The following is a 23,308-nucleotide window of genomic DNA, read 5'->3' on the forward strand; positions in this document are numbered from 1 at the left end:
TCTCTGCCAGACAACACCTGGCAAAAACCAGACCCTGCCTGGAGGTCTGTTTTTCCCCCCTACTTTTAGGTAACTCTTACTCTTCTTTAGATTACCACTGCTCCTATTTAACCACCATCCATAAACTCAGGTTTGTTGGGGTTTTTTTTCGTTTGTTTCCCCAAGACCACTACTGCAACTTGGCTCTAGCCCCTCTACTCCTTGTCTTCCATCCATCTCATACTCCAGTATCTCTCCCTCTCCTCCTCCCCTCCCCATTTTTCGTATCATAGGAATGTGCAGTTAGGATAGTTTTAAGAGATTATTTGGTCCAATTCTTTGCACTAGGTAGGAACTCTAAACAAAAATTACTGCTTAAAAATCTTGTATGAAGGAAATCCCACAAATTTCACTGAGATCCTCTTCCTCCTCTTCTGAGTACCTATGACAGAAACACTGAGATACTGGACAGATGTTCTGTCCACTCTTGCCTGTCCCTTTCATCATGTTTCTGCCCCTCAGGCTTCTCGCTAATGCCCTGTCCCATTCACCATGGCCACCAGGAGGTACAGTTCTAGGGGAAGTCCTGTTCACTCCTGCAGAACCTCAAGTAATTTAATCATCATACTCCATAAAGACTTTCATTATAACATTCAAATGGAGTTGACTATGGTATCCTAGACAAATTTTTATCAAGATCATATAAAAAATGTATTTTTGGCTTGAAGTTACATCTGTCTCTCACTTAAGTTCCTGCTCCAAATTTTGATAATTATCAGTATATCATTTATAAACATTTTTAGCATGGACTAAAGGCAAAACAATTTTCTTTTCATTTCTTTCCTGGAAATGGAGAAAACATTTTAACTGAGATGACCAAGAGAAGTCTGACGTCTGGCCAGGAAGCCATCACAGAAGAGATCAGGAATACCCTTCTCAAGAGCAGTTCACACTTCCACCAGAATAAAGTGACTGCAAAAACACAGCCCGAAATGAGTCAATCTCTGGAGATGCCCATTTGCATCAATAGCCTATACAGAAAATAAAGGGCAATGAGGATCAAATTATTCTAACAAGCAAGTCAGATTAGTCTACCCTTCTAAGATTTTTTTTATTGTTGGAAGTACATAAAATATTAAAAATCTGACATTATTTTTAGAAGAGTACATAATTTTAAACATGATTTTGATTATTCAATACATGTACTGATATCTGTAAGAACACATTTTTGAAAACATTAGTGCCTCCCTTTGCATATCTTTGGAGCATCCCCTCTATGTACTCTTGTACTGAGGATTCAAAGGAAAACAGGTCTAAACACTACTCTCTGAATTTTCAATACTTTTAGCCAAGGTTTTCAGCATATTAAAAACACTGGTAAGAATTTTAAAAATAAAGAAATAGAAAGAAAGAGCATTTTGGCTACAATTATGACTTGCGCTGCAAAACTGCAAATTATAATACAGCACCAATCTCATGCTTTGTAGAAAGCTCTGCAATCCACATTTGCACTGCCCACAAGCTTGTTTGCTTTAACAATGACATGAAAATGCTGCTTATGTTACGACCACATACGTAGTGTTTGATGCCCAGTGATACGTACATTTACACAGATGAATGGATGCAGCACACAAGCTTTTCATAACTAGCGGCAAACGTTCTCCTCTCAATTATCACGACGTGTTCTATTTCATCGGCTAAAGCTCTAAAGCAGCACTAAAGGTTATGCAGACTTATTAGTGCAAACATGCCCTGTTCACAAGCTGTAAGTGCAAATCACTTACATTGCTGATAGATTTATGCAAAGCTTCACCGAGACAGTGCCGCTATGAAGAAAAGATCACAGGAATAAAGGGAAACATTCAGAAATCAACTAAGTAAAACAAAAAGGGATAAGGAAGGGAGAGTAAAACATAGAACATTAATTATAATTTGATCAGGGAAAAATAAGTTGAAAACTATCTGGAAAAAATATTAATACACTGCTTTGACTTAAACTACCAAACAGAGAACAGAATGATGCGTTTTCCTGTGTTATGTTTTCAACGTACAGGATAGCATTATCTCTTCAGCATGAAATTACTGTATACTCATATATTATGCAGATGAACACTTTTGAAATGATCCAATTGTTTTCTATTCTCTTTTATGGCAAATAATTTTGGGAAGAAATCATTAAGTACAGCAACGTGCATTACTATTAGAAAAGATGTTATGTAAGGACTCAATCAACAGTCAGCCATGTCTCTGAAATATCACAAGCATATTAAACATATAATATTAAAGATCCAATTTCACTGCTAAAGGGCAGAAAACAAGTTTAGTCTGTAATGAAGACATATTTACATTAAAATACTTCTTTTATTTTTCTTAAAATTCAGAACAAGATAGGTAAATAAAAGACTCTTCCTGAAAGTCTCCAGCAAAAAATGACTTAATGTACCACTTATACCAGTGTTGATTGCTAATGAAAAGCAAAAAATAAAAACATATTGCCAAGTAAATGTTCCATATGAAATATTATTGATCATACAAACTGTATACACCATTAATATATTTATGTATATATACAAATGCCTGTGTGTTTATATATATACATTTATATATATGAATGGTGTAGATAGGCACACATATATGCACACAATAGTAATCAGAAATGAAGTGAGAGAAATTTAAAATCCAGCATGACCAGTTTCCCCTTTTGGCACAGGTCAGTGAAGATGGCTTTCTCCAGGAGACAACATGTATTTTGGCACCAGCTTGGAAGCCTATAGTTGGGAACTTATAGATAATACTTTGTCAAAATACAAAAAGAAGAAATTATTATTCATTCTCCTGCATCTACAAAAAGGCACAACATAAAAATACATTATTGTGGAATATCTAAAATTATCTTATTAGAATTGCAAGAGAGTTACAGGCAACAATTTTCTATGCAAGGGCATAACGCTAGGAGACGTCACACTCCAGTGGACAAGACACCAGACTGGCATCTAACAGCTCTGATTTAAACATTACCAATCTGAACAAATCCACCTATATTTTTCCATGCTTCCTTTCCCATCTGTTTAGGGGGGAAGCTGTTAAGATCAGGAATGATCTCACGTCACCCAAAGATCAGTTATGTAACACTTTTTCTCATTGATATTTCAATGTCAAATTGTGTCAAGATCTGACTTTGGTATACGGTTTACAGAATTTTCAAAATATTGCTGGCAACAGGGATTCTTGAGTAACACCTGAGACCATAATTGGGGAAGGTCCAACTTCATCTCTTGTATCAAAGTAGATAAAGATTGCTATGCAGTCTTTGCCTCATTTTAAGAATGACCTGCAAAAAATGCTGCTAACCTTTCTGAAGAAGAAAACCTATGTGCACCCATCAGATGCTGGTGAAAGAAACTAGTTTCCGAGATGCCTATTGAAGAAGCTGAAAGGACCTTTGGCATAAGTCCATTTTAGCCAGTTAATAACAACAACCACCCCAAAACTCTCCCTTGGGATACATCTTTGGTTTGAAGAGAAAGACTGATTTGTCAGCAGATGTACTGTCTCTGGCTGCACAGGGCTTATGCGACAGATGACTCTGCAGAGATTTGGAAAGCAGCTGTTTCCTACTACAACATTTTGTACTTGGCTTGAGGCTTGTGACATGCTAGGAATGGAAGAGCTGCAACAAAGTTTGCCCTCTCTGACTGGTAAGAAAAAGAAGCATTTAGAGCCCCTTCCTTCTCTCTCAAAACCCAACAGTTTTCTATCAAGGAACATGAAGGATATATAAGGCATTCTGAAATGTATGACTATCTCTGGGATCTAATTGGTCCTGGTTTCCTCCTGTTTTTGTAGCAACCCTGTGTGAAGGTCCAGGTTATCACAAGGTGGGGTATTTATCCTGTTGCTTAAAAAAGGCGGAACTCTTCTCTTTTCTAGTTGTAGGAGTCTATCAAACTGCTAGGCAAAATGCCTAGTATTTTGACATATTTTTACCTGTGTGGATTTTGGATTATATGCTTTCAAATATGACAAACTGCAAGTTGAATGGTTCGGGGAAAAAGAGGATCATTTGAATCTCCTGATAATTTTTAGTTTTTGGAATGGTAACTAGAGCTTTATTTAATTTTACCTATTCGTCATGATTCTGTCAGGATTTTAAAGATTATATATGCATCTCAGCTATTCCTTCCTGGAGCACAGAGGTATCTGTTAAGAAGTGCCCTTAATCTAGACTTTTATTGGCTGAATCTCAAACAAATTTTGTCCCACTTAATAGGCTCACTTTCATTCCTCCCAGGGTCCACTGTTTTCATTGGTTTTGAACCTATGCAAAAGCTACTTGAGTGGCTATCTCTCAGAATAAAGAGGCTAACGTTAATGTTTGAAGACTAGACTCTTGCCAGAGTCTTTATGCTACACTTAAGGGAAAAACATATTCAGATATGTGATTAAAATTTTATTTGGGGAATGGTATTACTGTTGGATTTGGTTTAGATTGCTATTTATCAGGTTTGGAAATGCAAACTTAACTCCAAATATCAAATTAAACTCTTTTCTGACTCATACATCATTCATTAAATACTGTACTAAGAATTTAATGTTCTTTTCATCCATTGACAGGTAGAATTAAAAAGTATTTCAGTCTCCTCCAGATTTACTAACTCAACCACTGCCAAACAAAAACTGGTAATATTAAATTCCAATGAGAAATTTATGATCAGATAGACAAGTTTATTTGAATATGAAGATATCACAACTTCAAACATCAGCCTAGATGTATTTTTAAATTTAATTAAACACAACACCATGAGAGAAAAAAATAAATTAAGAAGAAACCAAAAGAAAGATGAAAAAGAAGTTCAGTAACACATTTATTCTTTAACAGAGCAACAAAGCTAATATTTGTTAGTATACCTACTGTATCCCACTAAAAACACTTCGAAAACTCTGATTTGCTCTGTTGCTTTTGTTTGTCTGTATTGCTGAGTAGCTCTTAATTGTAAATGGTCCTTAATTAATTTCCTCTGTTACATTCAGAATCTTTTAAACAAAGATTAAAATAATGAAGAAAGCGCAGTATGGGCTGGATGCGCTCACCATAACTGATTTCCAAGTGCTTTTTAAATCTTGCCCAAAATCCTTTACCATCCACTAGATGTCATGGTAGCCTTACTAGTATTACTGAATACAAGAACGACCAAAGAGAATTAGCATGGAGAAGTTACGGAGAAGTTGAAATTTACTTCTTCTCTGTTTCTGACAAACCTTTACACAGTGTGTTCAGGACAATATCAAGTGACAGAAGCAGTGTAAAACGATTCTGTGCTGAAAGTTAATCTCCCTTCCTTCAGGGAACTTATAGGGTACGTGCAAGTTATTTCCCATACAAAGTTTCCAGCATCCATTTGACAGCAAATCTTCTAAAGCAAGGATTACCCAAGCTGTGGAACAGGCCAATAGCCCTGGTGCTGGGGAAAGAAAGAAGCGCTTCCTGATTCTGCTAATGTGGATGCACATCAGCTCTGCGATAAAGACCCCCACAGAGGCAAATAAAGACGGAGCAATAACTGCCCTCTGGTAGAAACGGTCACTTACAGATGTGCATAGGAGCTCTGTGACTTTTCTACAACACTCTGCTTCATGAACAAGAGTATCCTCAGTGGCCAGGGTTTTAAGAGTGAGTTTCAAGTTTTCTGAAAGCTACAATTTGAATAATGTCTGCATCAGAAGGAAATATTTACCTTTTGATATAAATCAAAGTTTCTCATATTTACTTTGACAGTTTAAAAAGGAACACACTATCATAGAAATAAGCTCTGAATAGGAAACGTCTACATTTTTTTTCAAAAAGGGAGAAAATCTGTGCAGGAGGAAAAATAAACAATAGCTACCAAAGCATATGCAGTATACTTTTGTCCATTCTCACTGTACTACTTCTAATAATTCCATTAACAGAAGTTGATATCTTCATGTGTGAAAAGTTGACAAAGTTATAAAGAAGAATGTCACACTAATGCTTGGTCATGTAACAGTACGAACCTACAACAGAATGTGAAACAACTCTGACGAAAACAGCTGTTTTACTGGAACACGTTTTACTGAAAAGTAAGGAAGATGAGAGAACCAATATCTGCTCAAATATGGAAAAGCCCATCCATAATCAGAATATTTGATTCAGTTTACAGAAAGAAACATTCAGCAAAAGAAGAAATAGGTAAGAAGAATACAGGTCTTAACCTGTACGTTTCAGTGCCCATAACTGAAGGTTGTGCAACACCGAGGGGCAGAAGAGAGAACACGCTCATGCTTTAAAAAATAAAATTCCTGCTATTTCATCCATGGCTGAAGCTTTCTCAGCAGTAAAATGTTTGAGGAAAAGCAGTAAAAGCCCATTACACAGCTAAGAGAAATGGAAAAGAGCTAGCACATCTGAATTCACTACATATTTCATGAAGAAACTCTCACATGGATTGATGTAGAAGTACTTGGTACAATACAGGAAAAAAAGGAAAAGCACTTTCTTTTTATGTCTTCCAGAATCATTTTTCGTATCGGAGAGAACTACACATTTGGCCCCTAGACACTGATCTAGTTAACCTACCAACCACATTTAACTGTGGATGCTTTGCAACCAGCAAGAATGTGTTTAAGCACTTAATCAGCTGAATAGCATTTTACCTCAAGATAATTATTTTACTTATAACAAAGCTACACTGTTAGAATAACAATAACCCTACATGCATTCCGTGAGGGACCACTTAGCATTACCAGTATAAAAGCAAAAATTATTACCTTGTTTTATGCAAGAGCTGGATCTCACCTATCAAATGTGCAACAACTAGTAGAAGGTAGAAATTTGGAGATTAGTATAACATAATTAAAAAAAAAACCCAAACAAACCAGCTTAGTATACTTTAGGGACATAAATTTTTTTACTGAACATTTAAAAATTTTATTTTTATAAAAATTGTTGGCATTTATAGCTGTGTCCATTCAGTTTTTCCAGGACCAGGCAGCCGCATTCCAAGATGGGCATACTCTGTCTTGTATTTTTCTACAGTTTAAGGAACTATACTGTGTCACCTCTCTCCATTCATTTAAACTTGCTTTGCTTATATAACTATTCCTGTACTTCAAGTTAGATGTGACACTTCTTTGTAGCTTGTTTTTAAATCAAATCTGAGATAATCCCCTACCATCCAGAGGGACCTACATAGGTTATAGGTATGACTGATAGGAATCTCACAAAATTCAACAATATTACTGATACGTACCCCTACTTTTGGGCATTTCATTTTTTAATTCAACCCTTCAGAACAGCATTTATACAACTAAATAGTGAAGCTCTAGACACTTTCTCAACATAAACAGCACATATAGACCACATTTTCTGTCAAGTCAGGAGTTTACAAATGAATTAAGACCTTGGTCTTGTATTATTCTGATAAATCATTCCATAGTACTGCTGGCATAGACCAGACCAATTTTTCAGGTGTAAAAATTGGAATTGCAGAAAAAGGAGTTGGATCTCTTTCTAATTTTTACACAGAATTCATGCCTTTCAAATGGGTTTTAAATGCATCTTCCCACTAATGAAGACTGGGACTGCATGTAACATATTCATAATTTTACACCCCTGCTGCAGTATCTTGGGCTGTTCTAGTCCAGTGCAGTTGAAAGAAGGTATGAACAGATATCCCTTTTGATGGACTGAAGTTTGAATTCTTCCCTGTGTTGTTAACATTTTTTTAATATAGATGTGTGCATACAAATATATATATATACACACACATACATAACAGCAGAAGAATCTCACTTTTGTTGCTGTCTCCAGCCTGTTTAAACTAGACTGTGAGCCCTCTGGGGTAAAGACTCTTACTGCACATTTACAGATTGCCAAGCACAGCTAGGCTTATTGCAGTAGTTCCTGTAGTGTCAAAGTGGGACCAATGCAGTTTCCACTCAGAACAGTGTCATTCTAGATTAACACAACCAGAGTGTACATTAATCTTTGCATTATGAAACTTATATCAAAAGTCTTCTACGATCTTTGATTTTCTTCTATGATGAAATGACTAGATCGGTGGATGAGGAGAGAGCAGTGGATGTTTGTGACCTTGACTTCAGGAAGATTTTTAACATCCTTGTATCTGATTGTATCACAATTCATATGGGTGGGCTACCAGATAGATGAGAACTGGCCAGGTTATCAGGCTGAAAGGGTAGCAGATAATGGTTCACTATCTGAAAGCTTTTTACAAGTAGGGTTCCTAAGGCATCTGTTCCAGGACCTATTTGTTTTAGTACCTTATCAATGATTTGGAGGGGGAGACAGAAAGTACCCTCCTAAGGTTGTGGATGACACCAAAATGGGAGGAGTAGAAGGTGGAGCATGGCACAGTGGAGGGGACACAGTACATTGAAAGCTAGGGATACCATCCAGGGGGACCTATAAAAGTTATAGGTATGGTCTGATAGGAACCTCACAAAATTCAACAAGGACAAATGCAAAGTCCTTTACATGGGATGGACCAAACCCTCCATTGGTTCATACTGGTTTACAGATCTGCTTTGCCTAACCCAGTTAACGCTAGGCTAAAAATGAATCAGCAATGGTAGCAATGAATGCCAGTAGCATACTGGGCTGAGGCAACAACCAGTAGTCTGAGGGAAGGGAACAGACTCGGCATTTGTTGCACATCACTCGGAAGGCCCATTCTGTCTCCTCCTCCAGTTCATTCAGCTTTGGTTGCCCCAGTACAAGACAAAGGTTGATAAACTTGAACAGGTTCAGTGATGAGCTACCACGAAGATGTCTGGGACACGGACAGATAGCCTTCTGAGGGAACTAGGTTTGTTCAGTCTAAAGAAGAGAAGGTTTTGTGGGACTTAATAGCTTTCCAGTAGCTATGAGGTGGTTATAGAGAAAGAGGATCCAGTTTTGTTACAATGCTGCATAAAAGGACAATGAGAGACAATGATCATAAACTGAAACAGAGGAGGTTCTGTCTAAATATAAAGAAAAAAAACTCACTATGAGGATAATAAGCACTAGAAGAGATTTTTCAGAGAGGCTGTAAAATCTTCATCCTTGGAAGTTATTCAAGACCTGACTGGGCAAAGCCCTAAGCAACCTGGTTCAAATTCAGTGTTGACAGATTTGAGCAGGAGGTTGCACTAGATGACCTCCTGAGGTGTCCTCCAACTTAAGGAATTCTATCATTGAGGTCAGTGAAACTCTCAGAGGCTTATCCTCTGTGTACTGCAATCAGGAAGAACTTACTATAAACCCATTTCCCCAAGTTACCCATCTTGTACATTAAGGTCTGGAATTTTCTCTCCTCCAGGTATATTGGATAAAATGTGAATTCTCAAAGAGGGCAAGCTTAATTCCCTACCACCAACAATAACTTTTCAGTCTTTATGAGATACCTATCCAACTCAAACATTGGTATGGAAAAGCATCAGCTGGATTAAAAAAAAAAATAAGTGAAGACTCCAGTGGTTTCCTTTGTTACTAGTCCTCTGAACACACATGTTGTTTTGAAATGGTGCAGCTCTTTGGTACGGTAAAAGGAATGAAGAAAAAAACCCAACCATTTTGCATATGCAGACTATTTCCTATGTCTGCAAATTCTCTAGTAAAATGCTCTTTACTACAGTTAGTTTTCTGATTCCAAAATTTCTTCCATACACCAAAAATATTGCTAATTTGCAACATACTAATTTTCCATTCTGAAACTGTAGGTTAGATTTATTATGGTACTTTTAAAAGACAGAGATAAGTAAAGTATGTTAAAACTACAAAGTCTAACATATCCCTTTCATATTAATTGTACTTAGAGAAAATGCTATTTATAGGCAGAGGTAAAGAGAGTAAATGAAATCCAGGTAAAGGCAGTAAGTGAAACTTAAAAGCAGATGAATCCAAGTTTTATTACATCCATGTTATAAAAAGTAACAGTCCAAGAACTTTGAAAACCTCCAGCTTTTACGAGCCTAAGCCACAAGATTTTACAAGCTTAAATCTCCTTGTCAGCAAAATACATTGTTATGTGTTCCTATAAGAAGCTGTGTAATCAAGTGCATGTTCAGTTATTAGGCTTCTCAAATTAGACATCAAAATAAAAGATATCCCACAAACATCCTGAAATCACAGTCGTTTAATGAGTTTCAAAATCTGTTTCTCTTACTTTAAAATGCATTTGTTCATTATCAGCTATTCTATGAAACTGTAGTCAATAAAATCAGTTCTCTAGCTTTTATCATTCAGAAAAAGTAGAAAGCAAGTATTTTCTATGAATTATCTAGCATAACTCAGTTTTTAAATACAAGCTGCAATTAAAAGCTCAATATTTATAAAAATTATCCCAAAATAATGTTGAAAATTACTTAAAGAGAAGATATAGCTACAATAAATGTGTTGTAGAAACTGAGGGACATTTTGACTTTTCAGTAATTTGTACAGTGTCATTAATGTAAAGAGGAAGGATATGGCCAAGTCCAAACAATTATCATTGGTAAATATTTACAATAGAATAGCTGAACAGAGAATCAAACAAATCTTATAGTGAAGAACCGAGACTGTCAAAATGCTCCCACTGCCCCAAAAAAACCCTGTAAAAAGTTTTATTTGCATTCAGCATAAAGAAGGACATGCACATAATTTTAAGGCCTCTTCATATATTACTCAAGTTCCATAATGATTAGGTTTAAAACTCATTATGCTAAAAAATTTCATTTCAAAGACAGAAGTCATAACCAATTTAATGTAGTTAACCAGTAATAAACCACCAGCAACTAAACTGTAATGGCCTTCAATTCTCAAAGAGACCATAGTTACCTGGTCTAAGAGATCCTCAACTTTTTTTTGCCATCCATCCCTTGCTGCATTTTTTTCACGTTCTTTCAGCTGCAACAGCTGAGTCATGGCTGCCTTCTTATCTTCCTCATGCTGAAGCCTCAGCTCTTCACGAAGCTTATTACATTCCTGTCTAAAAGCAAAGGTCAAATAACTAAAATGCAGTGGACTTTGTGCAAGAAGTGAAAAAGAATCAAGAACTCAGTAATAACTGAAAAACCTTAGATAATAACAAAAACCTTTGTTTTACATTTTATTTGCTCTTACATTTGCATGCAAGACATTTGTCATTTCTTATTTAGAGAATAAAATAAAAGGAAAATAATACTTGCCGAAGATTTTCTGTCCATTTTATTTCCAAGTCACGAGCCATTCTATCAACTTTGAACTTTTCCTCTTCTCTCATAGCAGCAATCATTGCCTCATGCTGTTGCCTCTCTTGATCTAGTTCACCCTGTAAACACAAACTTCACAATAGAGACTGATCAGCAGCAAAAAAAGTATTTCAAACCTTAAATGAATGCATTTATAACAAAAATGGCAGTTACAACTAGCTCATAAAACTTGGACTATAACTTTTTCAGTGTGTAATTACTAATTATACACAATTAACACATACATCTGCTGATATTTCTTACTTGTGAAATAAAATTCTGCATTCCTATAAAAAGCAGTTTTCCAATAAATCATTCTGGAATTACTGTTACATTGAATCATAGAATAATTTATGTTAGAAGGAACCTCAAAAGGTCATTAAGCCCTGTTCAGTGCAGGACTAACTTCAGAATTACAGCAGGCTGCACAGGTTCTTGTCAAGCATGTTTTGGACTTTAATAAAAAAATCAGCAAATATTCATTGTTTGAATTTCGAAGCCTGAGCTGTCTGGATTTGATACAAAGTCCACATATCTTCTTTCTGTTTCTTGACTGGACTAACCTGGCAGAAACAGGCTTTCAGTCTGAACACAGAAAAAAATTTCAGAATTCATATAAATTTCTGTTCAAATTTTACCATGCTAAAATAGTATTAGGTACTACCTAGAATTTATACTTACATTAATGTTTTTCAGTGTGCTTGCTTCATCCATGAGAAGCAAACATGGTTGTCTAAATTTAAATTAAGACTTTTTAAAGTGAGAATTTTTCCCTAGGATTTTTTCACTTATATATTTTAAAATCTGTTAAGATAAATGTTATTGCCAATAACCTGCTATATATGAATATTTAAATGTTGTAATAGGTACAGAAAGAAGAATGCAGTAGTTCATATGGATCCTTAAGGAATTATAAAAAAATACAGAGAAAGTTATAAACTGTAATAGGATGCACATCTAATGACCATAGCTGAAAGAAATTAAGAAAAAAAAAAATCCCACCAGTATCCTGTTCCAGGCTGGTTTTGTTAAGAAAATAACACCAGTACAAAAACTGATTCAGGGATTTATTTTTTTCTTTTTTTTTTAGTATTTGCTGCTCTACTTCAAATATTGCAGTGATCTGGTAAATGTACATTGTTTACTGAGGAAAGAAAAAGGAAAGGTTATACTTAGTATTAAAGTCAATGAGCTATTGACAGATTAACTGATGGTTCCAGTTCCATCTAAGCCAACTAAAATAGCAATATATTTGTGCTTAGACAAATTAATTGTTTCAGTTCTATAAAATGGTCACATTTTCTGGATGATAGTCTGCTATCTTTCAAGATATCATAGAATATATCTTTAAACTATACTCAAGCATCTTCTGAAATTCAGAATTTGAACCTGAAATGAAAACTATGGCCACTATTTGAAGACGACATGGTATGCATGCATGCATACTAAAAAGGTCTCAATGAATTCTAGAACTAGGATCTTGTTTTGTACCAGGACATGAAACTGTCTGGAACACTGGAACAGTACTGGTGTAACCCACCTCCTTTTTAAATTGCCATGAAATTCTGTTAAGTCTCTGAAAAATCCAAATCTGGGTAAGATTTTGTATATACTTTGGCAGCTACAATTTATATTGACCATGGAAAGCTGTGCTTGCAGCAATATATGTTAAGTACTAAAAGTGTTCTGAAAAAAAAAACCCCAAACAAACCAAAAAGCCCCAGCCTAAAACAACCTACCAAAAAGAAAAACTCAAATCAACCCACCCTAGTTTTTCAGGTTTTTTTCTCTCTGCTTGAAATAAAAAGAGAAATCTCTCTTTTAATGAAGCCATATGAAGCTTCTTCAGTAAAGTGTACGCTATAATACTTCTTGTCATTTTAAAAATAAAACCAAAACCACCGTGACTGTACTTTGAACAATTTATTCTCCAACATTATGGTTACCTCAACACTATACAATGAATCTGTTGTCTCTCGCAGTCTTGCTCTAGTTAATTCTAGTTCTTTCTGGAGTATTTCCTGAGCTTCTTGAAGACTGGAGATATGTCCTTCTGCAGTACCAAGGCCTTGTTCACTTTTTCGTACTAGGTCTTGCAGACGACACACCTACGACAAAGAAAAACCCCAGACTTGTAATTTACATCATTATTACTAATGGCAGCCAAGTCACTCATTTCATTTTCTTCCAGTGATTTCCAACCTAGACAAATTTTTATTTGCACAACCTTTTTTCCTTTAATATCACTTGATTTTTCTACATTAAAAAACAAATTCCTGTAACATTATAAAAATCAAACAAGGATTCAATTTAAGGATTTTTACAAGGAAAAAAATCCAATCTATATTTGAAGCATTTTTGAAGGAAAGAGGTTACATAAAAGTTCTGAAATTACCTGTAATTTTACTGTGACAAAGCACGTTTAATGCAAATTAAAATCACGAGAGCTGCTATTTCAAAATATGTATTATCTCTAATTTAATGGATAAATTAACTTGTGCTACGTTTGTGTACGTTCCTCTGTCTTCATACTGCTACCTTTCCATAAGTTAGCCTGTTTAAAGCTCAATCTAATATCTGCAGAGTATAATGTGATCCTTTCCCTAATTGCTATGTAACAATACACTTTTCTCTGCCTGTTTGTGCTTCAGCTCCCCATCTGTAAAACGACAATACTATACTCCTCTGCTTCAGGTAAGAATATTAGAGATTGAAGACTGTTCACCAGCTATAGGAAAGGAAAAACTTTTTGAATCTGTAGGCTGGAAAAACAGATTAATGGGACCAAAGAACAGCAGCTAATGGGAACTGAAGTTTTTGCAGTACAGTCTGTGTCACTGCCTTTGTACATTGAGATAAATTCATTCACAAAGAGACAAAAGTCCCAAGAAAAGACAAACCTTTGGTTTGCAGGTATGAACAGGTAACAGTAATAACTACTTTCTGTTTGTTAGCATAATTACCTGCAAGTAATTTTTAACATACACAGGCACATGCACACAGGCACACACATACAGACACCCCTCCCTCCCAAAACTCTCTCCCTCTGTATGCAGCCCATTAGGTATTTGAGAAGTACGACTCCTTTCCTCTCAGCATGGAACCCCAAATTTCTTTGGCATGACAGATCTCAGAGAAAAACTAACGTCACCTTGAGCACTTCTCTATGTGCTCCTTTGCATTATATGCAAAAACTACTAATTCCCTACAAAGCCCACTGCCTGAGGGAGAATGTCTACATGAAAAACTTCCCCTAAAACTTGATATCCTCAAAGTGCACCACTGTCTCTGTAACTGGTAGTAGCACACCACTTGCAAGATAAGTGAACAGCAGTCCTGTAGATCTAAAGGACATGCAAATGTTACGCAGGAATACCACATACATGGCTTAGCTCTGTTCTACTAATGACAAAGCAATGCTGGAAGCTGTTTAATATGATCCTTAGTAATACTGGAAACCTTTGGAGATGGCCAGTCCTTAGACTAGTCTATTCAGGAATCACAATCAAAGAGTCTTTCTAAAAGGTCTTGGCTGGTCAACAGTGAGAGGAAGGAGATCTAAAATGTAAACAGCCAGCCTCATTCTGAGAGACACATGAAAAAGTTAGTATCTTGACTTAACGTGAACTCTCAAAAAAATCTCTGATAAGTATCTAAGATTACACTGTTCTTAAATAGCTTGGTACTAGGAGCGAGCCTAATGAGGCTTGAATCTTCCTCATACTTCAGCTAAGATAATAGCCATCAAAAAATCTGTCAAAAAGAAAAGAGGATGGCATAGGTTCAAAACCAGTTTTCTCAGCAGGGAGGCCAGAACTAAGCTAACATCTACAGAAAGTAATAAATATATGCCTGCTGTTAAATGAATTCTATGACTTAAAACAAAACAAAAAGGAAGCAGCAGTAGAAATGTAAGAGCTAAGCTAAAAATGTGCCAAACATTTCACAGGGAAGTTTCTTCCAGGTCACTGAAGACACTGAGAAACTGTTGTCAGTTGTCAATAGAGATCTAAGAGGAAGCTGCGGCTGTGAGTGAAGCCCTTGTCTCATGTACTCAAAATAAACACAATAATAAAACATATTGCCTCTGTACTACACAGAGTGGATTTACAGACCACCCCGAATTTATTGTCTGTACACTTTATCTCATTCTCTCAATATGCAAAATACACTGTACTAAACTTACCCTGGCATAAGAATGTATATAAACTCGACTATTAAATAGTAGCTGGCCCTAATTCCTTATTTTAGTTTATGCTAGAGTTATCTACTCCTTAGCTATGTCTCTATTTTTTTAATTCAGTGTGCTGATGGATTTTCCAAGCCTGAACTTCATACCAGTTAGACAATGAAAACTCATTCTTAAAACATTTGAAGTTATTTCCTTCAAAGAAGGAGCAAGTTTATTACTCATGAACCCAAGAGAAGTTGATAAACTAAATTAAAACCTAGAGTGTTGAATGACTATAGAATGAAAATAGTGCTCTCCTCAGATCTAATCCAGCAACAAGGAAAGTTAACATACAACAAAGAAGTTAAAGCTAAAAAGAAATAACAAAACTTTCTGTAATTTTGAAGGAAAAATAAACCTGTGCATGATTTTGTTAACTTATATAACAAATAAATCATATTTTCATCAATTTGAATGTAGATAAGCACAATGTTAAAGAGTGAGCAAGAGCAGTTCCAGGTACAATTTGCACCTTCTCCACTAAACTACTGGCAAAGGGGTCACAACTACCAGAAGGCAGCAGAGTCCCCTCTTTAACAGTTACTCATGACTGACTGATAGCAGTGCTGCTGAGCTCAAAAGTAGGTTCAACTACCCTACTAGAATATGTTCTCTGGTATGCATATATAGATATATCTGGTAGGTACTACTCTGAAAGTATATATTAATATACTGAAACTATATTAAAGTCTATATTCTGAATATAGACTTTAATATATAATAATGTAGTACATTCACATGTGTATTAACATACTAATGTACTGATATATCAATAATATATTTTCTTGAAACAGGTAAAAGTTGCAGACAAGAATGGATTGATTTTTTTATGTCAGTAGAATATATTTCTAGTTTAAAAATATTTTACTACGAAAAGGTGGTGATTTCAAACTAAAAAAATTGAAACTGTATTGAGATATGATACATTTAACATTGATTGTATATATCAAAACACTGCAAATAATTTGGGTCTTACTATAGATGTTTCACATCATCTTTTGATGGAAATATATAAAGATCATCTTCAGGTCAGGAAGCTGACCAGAATTTACAATATGTTAATTGTAAACAAATATGGGTTTGAATACAAATAATGTTCCCTCTGTCTCCTGACATATTTTGTATAGAGGCCTCTGTACCTAATGAGAGGATAAGCACAGTTAAAACAAGAAAGACTGTTTACATCAACTATTTTGTACCTCAGTCTCTTTTGCTTTGTTAAGGACAATAAAATCAGTGCTCAGAAACAGTCAAATAACTTATCATGTTTGAAGAATACTCCACTTTAAAGAGAAATAAGGCACTAAACAGACGGAATAGTGTATATATAGCTCTATACTGGACACACAATCATTACTGATGAAGTGTGGTCTAATGCCCAGGACTGTTAGCGGATACAGTGAAATTAACCCCTTGCCTCCTGATTGGCAGAAGTCAGTTTTGTTGTCAGCTCTTCCTTCAGGTTTTCCAGCTGCTGTCGGAGCTGATTCTTATCATCCTCCAAATGCAGTTTCTCCTTCTCAAACTGCTGCTCCAACTCCTTCAGAAATAAGAAGCATGGAAGAAATATTAAATACTTGCCATAGTCATCACAAAGTATGGGTGCACCACATTAAAATTATTCCTCCTGGCATAAATATTCCTGATCTCAAGCAAGAACTGTCCTTTTCTTAAAGAGTTAAAACATGAACATTTATTTTCTTTTACAAGGGATGCCTTATTTTTTCTGTTTATTTTCTAATCTAACATCCTTGATTATTAAAAAATAAAGACAAACAGGACTTTCTTCTCAATTACTAGTTTCACTTAGCACTTAATTATCAAAATAATTAAATCTATATCTATTTTCACAGTTTTTCAATCTGCGTTGACAGAATGCAGAAGTTTTCACTTTTTATAAAATTACACTGATAAAATGCTTATACTTCAGCCTTTACTCATCTACCTCCTACACATAATCCCCACAGAAAATAGTAAAGCTTAAAATCCACACTGAGCTTTGGGAAGTTTTTCAGGCAGTGGCAATAAATTAAAATAAGCCCCACACTATATCCATAAAATTTATGTAGAACCAAAAGAAATCAACAATTAGTCTTCAAGTTCAGTTATATGGAAAGAATCAAATAACATCTCTGTTTTCATTCAATCTCTGTGGAATAATAAAAAATTCTGAATAAAACTCTGTGGATGAATTATATTTCTCTTACATAAGCCTATGTTGCATATGTTCTATGTATACACATATGTTAGAAACTTTTTTATTTTTCTTAAGGAACACTATAAATGTGTGCTTCAGCTTTATTAAAGTTCAGAAGAGATTTTCAGAAGAACAGTTTCTGTCACAAAATACTTAACATGAAACATGTTAAAATTAAGAGCTTTATTATATATTCCAGTGAAATATACTATATAATTTATTATACCACAAAGTCTTCTTGAAGAAAATTAAGGTTGCCAGGTAAGGTGCTCCAGAGTCAGGTAATAGAAGACTTCAAGGTTTTCTATGCAGCTACAGAGGATCCTTTATTACCTCCCTCGTAAGGGTTCAGGTGTAATGCAAGGCTTAGCATTGATTCAGTGCCTCTGTGCAGCCCTGGGCTCAGATTTCTGAGAAATCCGTAATATCTCAGAAACAGCTATGAAAATACATAGACCAGGGCCATGCAGGAAACAAAAAGTACAACTGCAAGCATTGGTAAGATTGTAGAGACAGGGTGAGTTAAGTGCTTAAGAATTCAAGAGGAAAAAGACTGTAATGAAAAGGTACAGAACCCTAAGGAAAACCAGGGAGCTGGAAGGCAGCAAGTTAATGTCATCCAGCTCATTCAAAGAAGTAACGGAGGTCAACCTTTCCTCACCCAAAACCAGAGACTCCCCAAGTGTTTTGCTAGGGGACGTCAGCATAGCTTGTTAGTTCTAGTACTCCGTTAGGGTGTTCAATAGGCAATAAATAATTCGCGTATAAACTGCTTGCACAACCTCTTTGTTCATGGCAGAAGTAGGACAGAGTGTCAAAACAGAGGGTTACACTTTCAATAACATGTTGCTATACAACACAACTCAACAAGTGCATGTTTCGTCATCGGGCCCAGATCAATCACCACGTGGGACAAATGTTGCTTGCTAAATGACACCTGCTCAGTTTTTCTTTGCACTGTGAAATCTGCTATCTGCAAAATTTCACTAGTGCTATTCAGACCCTATTCTGATAATCAAGTAATTAGTTCTTTTATGACACTTGGCAGTACAGCTGTGCAGTACTGCAAAATTATTAGTAGCTCTATTTTCATAATCCTCCTATGCACTGATGTCATTTTTACAGTTGATTTTACAGATCGAAAAACTGAAGCAGAGAGATATACTTAAGCCATTTCTGGAGTCCTGTAGTCCTATTCTCATTCTTTAGAATTCTCTTCTGTTCCCTTTTTTTTGTTGTCTTTTTTCAACAAAATTCCAAACCCTGGATGCCTTTCCCAGTCTTCCAGTCCCAGCAAATCCTCATGTCCTCTGTCCCAAGGCTCCTTGTGCCATGCTTCTTCCTCATATTAAATTCATTTCTTCTCCACATTTCAGACTAACTGTTTCTTCCTTGAATCACTCAAACAAACATGTGCTTAGCAATACAGGTTTGACAGAGGAGACAGCACACTGATTAAGATTTACTGAGATCTTGACCCTGACACCTTTTCATAGTTAATCTGCCCTTGCTAAAATCAAGTTTCACTTGTCTCACATTTATAGACCTGTTCCCTATTTTAACTCATTTAATAATTTAAGAACATTTTAGGATATCCTTTGCTTTATTCTCTACATTATTTTAATAACCAACAAAAGAAACCAAAAAGAGCCCCCATCTTACTGAAGTAAAAAATATTCCCAGAAACCCTTAAGAGACATTGCTTTAATAACAGGCATGTTTACAGTTACAAGGAAAATAAACCTGAAAGATCAGATGCATGTATGTCTCAAACAACTACTTCCAAAAGAGCCTTTCAGTTTCAGGATTGCAATCAAAGGTAAATGAATAGTTGATACACAGTGTAATTTTATGATGGAAGTTAGGAACAGCTGTTGGAGTCTTCTGAGTATGCACATAGTCAAGTACTAATATAATATCTTTCTGTACTTCTGGGGTGTTTATGAAAATTTTAAATACATATTAGAGTAAAATAAACAAGAACTGATCTTGAGTCATATACCAACCTTTCTAAATATGGGTCACAAAGCCTGGAAAAACACACCTACTATGCTCAAAAAGAAAGTTGTATTGACTTGAGACTCCCTCTTCTGCATACAGACAAATGCCAGTACAAATGCCTTTTTTTTTTTTCTTCAAGATGTATACTTTTTTAATAAGGGCTCAGCAGTTTCTTCAGAGAGGGCAGCAGATCTGCAGGTAACTCCAAAATAAAATTTGCCATGCAACAAAATCCTGCAGTACAAGGTTCAAACTCTACCAATTGCTTGTTGTCATACATTTGATTATTAAGAAAACACAAACCTACCATCTGCAGTTTTTTCTTATCCTTATTAGCATTACTGTGCACAGCTTCAATTGCAGTATGGTGTTTCCATGCCAATTCTTCTAAGGTCTTGGAATGAGCCTCCTTTAACTGTGCAGCCTCTCCTTCCAATCTTGCTTGCAATTTTACCAGCTCCTTCTCATAATATTCACGTTGTGTCTCCCTTGCTTCATTTACTTTCTGTAAGAGACAAAGAAAAACAGAATTATTTCTACTAAATGGTAAAATCTGAACAGTAGGAGGAAAAAATAGAAAAACATTACTGGTGATACAAATCTACAAAAATTAACTTCCATACAAAACAAACTGAGCAAACACTAAGCACTGACTAATTTAATAACCAAAAAGATAGTTTCAATATATCCATGCAAAGCAATACAGCCATATTAAAATCTGTTTTGCTCTAATTTTGCTAAAATTTTGCTCTACTTAATCTGGGGAAAGAGCAATCAGGTATTAAGCCTATAGAAAATTTCAATTTAAACGTGTTCAGCACATTTTCAGAGAATGGCCTTTTTAATTGTTCTTTGACCATTTCACCTTTCTCCTTACTGAGACACTTTAGATACTAGGCATCTACACATGGGGTCATAAACTAAACTGTTAAAAATGTCCAAGGCAGTCATCTAATCTGACTTCCCTCTCCTCTCACTTTACACTCTATGTTAGTCATTGTATGTTGCTACATGACATATACTTGGAACACACTACTACTGGACTTAGTCCAGTCATATCAAACAAAAATTAAAATATAAACAAGGTTTTTTTCCGAGAATTCTAAGTCTTTTGCTTTTATTCAACTAAAACCAATAAGCTGTTGAACCTTCTCCAAGGCCAGAATTTGCTGCCTTTGTCGCTCATCCAGACTTTGTGTTTTGCTTTGTAGTAAGTTTCTTTCCTCTTCCAGTTGGGATAGTTTTTCTTTTAATCTAGACTTTTCTGATTCCAAATCTCTGATCGTAACTTCTTGAGTCATTTGAGTAGCTTGAAGCATTCCAATGTGACCTAAAAACAAAACAGCTTTTTAAAACCTCACAGCACCAGTTTCACATAATTGATGTACACCTTCATACCTCAGTGATTTCTACAAGTACAGCTTTAGCAGAAGCTTTCATATGAATCTCCACTATCTCCACTACCACATTTACATTCCCCTCCACTTCTCCCTTTTTTCGTATTACTGTATAAAGTCCAACAACAGTAGAGTGCATGGTGCTGGGGCTCCTTTAGTTTCAGTTTTCCTCGTTCAAAGTTGCATAATGACTCCAAGAGAAAGCAGAGGTAGGCAATAGTATGAACATAGTCTATCTTGAAGAAGTTACCCCACCTAAAACCACACATTTTTACCCCATGATAAGCTACACAACAGAAAGCAGAACTTGAAGTCTAACAGTAAAGAAGTTACTGTTTTATCAAACTCATAATTTAACCAGCATGCTAGGTATAGCAGCTATAAAGCTACATAAAACTTATGAAATTATGCTTTGTTTATTTTCCTATAGGGATATGATTAAAAGATGTAACAGAACTCATTCTGTCCATAGTAAAGTATGATCTAAATCTTTGCAGGTTAGAGGCTTGCTTTTAATTTCTTTATATATATTTAAAAACATAAAATCTGCAAAGCTAGACAGTATAATCATCTGTCCTTCACATCACTAGTGGAAAAAGATTTATGACTTCAGAAAATTCTGTCCTTGTTCTTCTGAATTTTTATGTGTATTATTGAAAATACTACTACTAGGTAACCGACTACAGCAGTGAAACTCCTGTTATTCTGGGAAAGGTTTAGGAGGGGACAGAAGACTATTGGAAAAGAAGATGCTCCCACATTTGTTCAGTTGAACAACTGAGAAGATACTCCTAAATTTGATCAATTTGAAGACAAGAGAGTGGATATTCTACCATTATTTTAACGTCTGTAGAAGCATCATCATGAAGTCATACCTAAGCTGACATTCCATGTTGGAATGGATAATTTTGATAGAGACACCCTATTACCCTTTTCATTAATTGCATGACTGAGACATGTTTGCAATATGCCTTTAAAAAATTTGCATACAATAAAATGAAGTAGAAACTAAACAGAGTTTCAAGGATTATACAGAGAACCTTAACAGGTTCACATAAAGAAAGCATCCAGAGAAGAAACTGTATTACTTAGAATAATTTTAAAATTATTTTTGTAGTTACAACTTCTAGGAGACCTTCCCCCTTCCATTTTGTTATAACCTCCAAAAATGACAGACTAGTTGAGGTTTTAATAGCAGAGTATTTCTCTTAAATTTAAATTACTAAGAAATAGCTAAGAAAGCAGACTGTGTGTCACTAACAAAACCACTGAATGTCCAGATTAATTTCCATCTGTGGTTAAAGCAAGACATGAAGCAAAAAGGAAACCATTTTAGTCTTTGTTGCCAATGGACACTGATGTGAAGGGAAGGACAGTGGGATACATAATGGAATTTGGCCATGAAAAGTGCTTCAAAATGAGTAGTATTTTGATAAATAATGCACATCTCCAATTGTATTAAGCCCTGAAGAATCATTTTGTCATTTTTGTTCAATAAAACTAAAAACTGAAGAGAAAAAACTTAAGATAGTGGGTACGCTTAACATCTGTAACATTTCAAAAATGACCTTGTTTCCAAAGTTCAGTCATTTAAGAAACATATTTGCAAACCCCAATTTTAGAATGCAACAAGGAGAATAATTGCACAAGAATTTCAAGTTTGTCAGGAAGTTTTATGCACATGTATATTTTATTGTAAGCACACAGACACTGAACTGGGGCTTGTCCTAGCAATACCTAGAGAGGTTATGGAATCTCCCTTCCTGGATATTAGAAAACCATCTGGACAAAATCCTGGTTCATGAGCTCTAGGAGTCCCTTCCAACCTCAACCACTCTGTGATTCTGTGAACACCAACTCACAATACAGGCTTCCCATTCCTCATGGTCTACACAGAAGATAGGAAACGCAGCAGTTTCTTTTCAAGTTTGTAATCTCAGTATAAATGGAAGAAGAACATACTAATTTCCCATAATAGACAATACAGTGTTCTCAAATTGCAATACAATGAGCAAATATTTTGCATGGTAATTGAGTATGAGAATTTATTTTCTTTGGGGCAGGATTTTTAACTTCCAAGTGTGAGCTGAAATTCAAGGGAGACGGCAGTGGGTTAGTATCAGAAACCATTTCCAAACACATTGGAATCTCTGGTAAAGCGAAAAACCTTGGTGCCAGAGGAGACCAGTGTTGGCCTCATAGACTAGCTGACTTGAAGCCATCAGTAACAGGGAAAACCAGCCTGGATATTTAAGTTTGTTTCCACTGAATCTG

General features: G+C 35.5%; 1 protein-coding gene across 3 annotated transcripts in view; it reads right to left on the reverse strand.

The window, feature by feature from the left end:
- The window catches only part of FAM184A (family with sequence similarity 184 member A), a 47,663-nt gene that overhangs the window by 19,001 nt on the left and 5,354 nt on the right, over positions 1–23,308 (reverse strand). For all 3 annotated transcript variants that reach the window (XM_010162059.1, XM_010162056.1, XM_010162058.1), the window contains exons 3-8: positions 20,786–20,967; positions 19,945–20,142; positions 16,857–16,979; positions 13,155–13,316; positions 11,163–11,288; positions 10,817–10,963 (exon numbers count right to left, since the gene is read on the reverse strand). In XM_010162059.1, coding sequence (XP_010160361.1) covers positions 10,817–10,963; positions 11,163–11,288; positions 13,155–13,316; positions 16,857–16,979; positions 19,945–20,142; positions 20,786–20,967 — 938 coding nt within the window. The remainder of the gene's footprint in view (positions 1–10,816; positions 10,964–11,162; positions 11,289–13,154; positions 13,317–16,856; positions 16,980–19,944; positions 20,143–20,785; positions 20,968–23,308) is intronic.

Source organism: Antrostomus carolinensis, unplaced genomic scaffold, assembly GCF_000700745.2.
Source record: "Antrostomus carolinensis isolate BGI_N321 unplaced genomic scaffold, ASM70074v2 scaffold132, whole genome shotgun sequence".
NCBI classification, from domain to species: domain Eukaryota; kingdom Metazoa; phylum Chordata; class Aves; order Caprimulgiformes; family Caprimulgidae; genus Antrostomus; species Antrostomus carolinensis.